The sequence below is a fragment of the Dendrobium catenatum genome, unplaced genomic scaffold (assembly GCF_001605985.2).
Source record: "Dendrobium catenatum unplaced genomic scaffold, ASM160598v2 fragScaff_scaffold_99, whole genome shotgun sequence".
Lineage (NCBI taxonomy): Eukaryota > Viridiplantae > Streptophyta > Magnoliopsida > Asparagales > Orchidaceae > Dendrobium > Dendrobium catenatum.
In genome coordinates, this window is record NW_021318561.1 from 156,182 (window position 1) to 161,421 (window position 5,240).

At 38.0% G+C, this 5,240-nt stretch overlaps 1 protein-coding gene across 1 annotated transcript in view; it reads right to left on the reverse strand.

The window, feature by feature from the left end:
* Positions 1-5,145, reverse strand: part of LOC110096122 (pumilio homolog 2) — a 29,023-nt gene extending 23,878 nt beyond the window's left edge. Inside the window, exon 1 of the mRNA XM_028696996.1 lies at positions 5,063-5,145. Within this exon, the coding sequence (XP_028552829.1) occupies positions 5,063-5,089 (27 nt within the window). The 5' untranslated portion in view covers positions 5,090-5,145. The remainder of the gene's footprint in view (positions 1-5,062) is intronic.
* Positions 5,146-5,240: the final 95 nt, after the last annotated feature.

Below are 5,240 nucleotides of genomic sequence, written 5' to 3' on the forward strand. Positions count from 1 at the left end.
TGTAAAATAAGTATAATTGTATGACTATTTATTGTTAAACAATTTCAGTAGAGGTAATATCTCAATCATTATTATATAAATATTTGTATATATAAATGCAAAAAAAGAGATGTGGAAAGTTAAAAAAAAAAAAAAGAAAATAATGTGGAAGTTTTCAAAAAAAGAGAGAAATTGGGAGTTTCCAAAAATAAAGTGAGATTAATGCCAAAAAAAAGGAGAAATAAAAAAAAGAGTTTTAGGAAATAAAAAAAAGAGAGGTTTTATGGATTTGTGCATTTTCCCTCGCCGTCGTCGAAGGTATAACCCTTTTGAACTCGAAAGCCCGTTTTCGGAGTTCGTGGCGCACCGGAAAATCGCCCATACACCTGGTGGGATGAGACCCCGGTCCGGCACCTACGATGAGGTGGGTAATCACCTTAAGCTCCATTTCGGCATTTGCGGCGCACCGAAAAACCGCCTATACACGTCTATATTGTGCGTGGTGGGATGACAACCCAGTGCGACGCCTACGGCGAGGCGGAGTTACTTATAAGTACCCTCGAGCGGGGGAAAGCCAATTGTTCTTTTAAACATGTACATTCGAAGGCCCCATACACGCCTTTATTGCGCGTGGTGGGAAAGCTAGTCTCCTGAAATTTCCCCTAAACAGGAGAGACGTCGGGAGGCTATCGAAATTTTGTCTGAAAAAGACAAGAACTTGAACTCAAAAGGACACTTGAACTTGTGTACAAAATGCAAATGACTAATAATAAAGATTTTGAACTTAATTAAAATGAAAACTTAACTTGAGCTCAATTTGAATATTAACTAAACTTGTATTTGATTTGAGCATCAAATGAAAAGAATATGAGCTTGAACATTGGAACTCGAGCGAAGATTTGAGTTGGACCACAGGGGATTTGAATAAGATTTGGATAATTTAAACTTGAACTTGGACTCATATGCAAAGAACTTTGACTCAGTTAAGTCTAAATGAAAATGATAAATAACATCCGACTCATTGGGAATGAATAGTAACTTATGATATTAAATCTAAGTTAAGAAATGGATTTAAATAAACTAAGGGATCAATCAAGAACTTCATTTTGAGTGACAACTCAAGGAACTTGAGTGAGTTAAGTCCAATGTATCATGTGACATGCATCCAAATGAACATTAATGGAGGAGCGATGAAGAATTTGATTTGTTGGAGAATGATCAAGATTTCAATAGAACTATCATTCCAATCAGAATGCAAGCGCTAATTAAGAAATATGATACATTCAAATCTCATACAAGCAAAATTTTTTATGGGGTTAGGGAGAATCTCTACATCTCACTAACAAGCAGTCATAAACAAAGGAGATTGAAAGGTCTCTTATGAATGGTGGATAATCAACAGCATGCTCAATAAATCGCCTAGAAGGGAGAATACTAAGAAGCGTGCGATGACCATGATGACCATGATGACGGGCCCACCTTCATGTGCAAAAAATATGACAAGAGTACATGTAGAGCAAGGGAGATGTAGAAGAGGTGGCCCCCTCATTGTTGCCAACCCAGACTAACGAACAAATGAGCTCGTAACAGTCTAATTACAAGTGAGGATGATAGATATGTTGCAGAACCTTAGCAAATGCAAATCCGATAGACATGGAGCATCGGGCAAGTGGATCGACCTTCTATTGATAAAAGCAGGTGACATGCGACAAATGATAATGCCTGCAAACTCTTATGAAAGACCTAGCAAATAATTGATACACCAATTCCTTACAAGCGAGAGGTGGTCGATTTGCATCTGGTGTGGGCATTTATGATTCGTTGAAGAATTTCTGCCACACAAGCAACACACTATTATAAGTGAATATGAGGAAAATTGTAATGAAGAAAGATTCAATGATACTGCGGGAAGCCCGTCACATATAAGCAAAGGCATCTACAAATAGATGTGGGAGAGGTCTCTTTCATATAGAAGCCTAGTCAAAGATGACAACGAATGATTGCAGAAACGATCGACCGTTAGTACAAAGCAGTGGCCACTAATTTTGAGATATAAAGCACTAGTAAGGACACGATCATCCAAAGTTAAAATGATTGATTCTCTATTTAAGCCAACAATAGAAAATGATGGCGATGGCATAATCAAGGAGATGCCCATTAATTCCTATATGAATTCTATGAAGAGAAAGGCAGATCAAATTATTATGGAGTGAGTGAATCTCAAATCAACCAGATCTTGAACATTGAGTTGGATAAGATTAGTGAGGCTTACAAGCTTCTTGATGAAAGATGGTCATGCGTCTAACAATCCATCCACGAGCAAATACAGAAGGACTACGACAAACACAGGCTCTTACAAGCTATTGTAGGAGACCCGTAGTACATCTGCCAAATACCCAAAAATACCTCCGCACATGCACTGTAGTTTGTATACACAGGCACACTAAAAGGGGTATGCAATCAAGTACCCGCACGGGCCCCAACGAGCGTGTCATTGGTACACACGTAATATCTAGAGATGCTGCGCGGGTCAATAAATTTGAACTCGATCGTCCTAAGCAGGTAGATAGGAGTCGGCGAGGTTCAGCAAATAACTATAAAATGTTCCAAACATCCGCATGGGCCCCAGCAAGCGTGTTGTGGGAACACACATGACGTCTAAGGATGCTGCACGGATTAGTAAATAAACTCAAGTTCGAGCCCGATCCTTCTATACAGGTAGATAGGACACGGCTCGAAACATTAAATAAATATACGGTCGCGAGGTCGACTAAAATATTTATTTTATCTATTCATATTAGCTTATTAGGCCATCAAGGCATTCAATAAAGAAAATTCATAAACAAAGGCATAAAGCCTATAAAACCCGATTCTCTGTTGACAGCTCGATAGAGTTAACAAGTTTCATCTACAAAATACAAATATTTTCAAATGGAAATGACCCCGAACACCCCGATGATGGTCATGTTGAATGTGAATCTCAACCGGAAGGGTTAATCTCAAATATTTCAAAATGCCATCAAACTCTTACAAAATTCAAATATCCTCAAGTGACCTCAGAGTCACCCCAATGATGGTCGTGTTGAATATTTATCTCAATCGGAGGGATTCACAAATACTTTCAAATGCCTTCCATGCTCCACCCAAATACCCACAAAAATCCAAAAATGACAAAATCTAAATATTTAAAATTGAAATAATACATTAATCACTTAAAGCAAAAAATTCATCCACCCTCCGCAACAGTTTGTCGGGGTGAACAAATTGAATTTTACTTCAGCTCACAAAGAGCTAATGCCTAGTCGAACTAGGACCCATTCTCAACCAATCTCCTGCTAATAAGGATGTGGTACGTGTCCTCTAACTGGCGGTTTTGCTGCCAAATGGCACCGCAAGATAAACGGTCATGACTCGGAGCCCTCTGAACCGAGTGATTTTGCCGCCAAATGACACCACAGATAGCGATTATGGCCAGAGCCAATACGTTCCTTAGTCAAATCCTTGAGATACTGAATTCAATAGGATATGATCGATATGGCACAAAGCGCCCTCTATTAGCTAAGGTGGATTCAAATTTGTCTCCTTAGAGCAAACATTCACGCTCAGGTTTATAAAAGGTCTCTTGATGATAGCAACCCATGGCTATCAACAAGATCCTTAGTTACGGTTTGGGTCAACTACTCACTCTGACTAAAGTAAGACCAGGACCACGATGGCCGGGACGATAAGAACCATAGGATCTTGATGACGGTCCCAATCAATCCATTCCCCTCCACATCCTGCTCTTTATAGTGCTTATATTGTTGTAATCTAATTTTTTATAAATTTATTCATATCTTTCTTCTCTTCATAAATTCCTTTAATTTTTTTTTATTTCTCTGCAATGTTTGCTACTATATACCAGATGAACACGTTATTTCTACGTATTTAATTCGACGACTAGCCTTAATCGCAAAAAGCTTTGTATCTCGTTTGATTCGAGAGGGTATTAATTACACTATAGGTTGCTTTGCGCCTAAGTGAACCCAGAACTCAGACCATAAGTCCTCACAAAGAATGAGGGCGAAAAACTCTGGGTCTAGTGGGTAGTTTCTTATCTACAACCTCATCTGTCTTCCAAAATTTACCCCTGAACTTAATCTGTTAAAACTCCTCACAAAGAAAAAGCAAAGCGGACGGAGGCCGGGGCTGAATTTTCGGAGCCCATACTATTGTAGTTCACTATTAGTTGCTTGTGATTGTTAGGGTCTAGGAAAGGGAAGGAGACTGTTGTTAGCAGTTCAAAATCACATCTGAGTTGATAGGTATTTTATTATTTTGATTTTTGTAAAGTCATGGCTAGTTAAATTTTTTGTTATGTAGCTCTTGCCTGTAGTCATGTACTGTAGTGTAGATATTAATTTTAATGAAATGAAAGAAACTTTATAGATGAATTTATTTTCAATATTTGGATATTTTAATAACTCTATTATCTGTAGTTTTATTTAAAATGAAATTGGAAGAGACTATGAACATTCCAAAACTAGATCTTAGGAATTGCCTATCACAACTCAACATGATGGGATCTATCTTGATCGGGGTTGGGATGTGATAGGTATCCCGCATGATTTGTAGTCATTTCATCCCCAAGATGATTGATGACATCAGTGCTCTCCAACTCCAATGGGAGGATGTTCTCTCACACCTAAAACCCCTGTATGGTCAGAACCACCCCCTACACAATCCTCTACTCGTCTCCACATTTCCAGTGCCCATCATCACCCCCAATTATCCTACGACCTAATTGTTGATGAAATTGTATGTCACTCCACTGTCTATATAAGATCACAATTCACACATGTATTCATCAATGAATCACAGTTTCCAAAGTCAAGAACACAATAAAATGTTACTTTACAACAAAAAGGTGCTAGAGGCATCGTTACTGTATGCTATGTTGAGTAAAGAAATATCTTCTGAAAACAACAACTTGCACGCCTGCAAATAATCTATATAAACATAAATGAAAGAGAAACCAATAGTAAATTGTTTTTGAATAAATAAGAACAAGTTATGATCTTGTGGACTATATTAACTACCATACCTTTTGGATTACTCGACAGCCATACATCTGAAGACTAAGTGTTAATATATGCCCTGTAAGTTGATCAGTAAATTCCCTTCTCTGAGCAGCCGATCCGTAATCAAAAAACTAATTAAGAAACAACATTTTGCATTTTGGTATCATTACAACAACAACAACAACAACAACATCAAGCCTT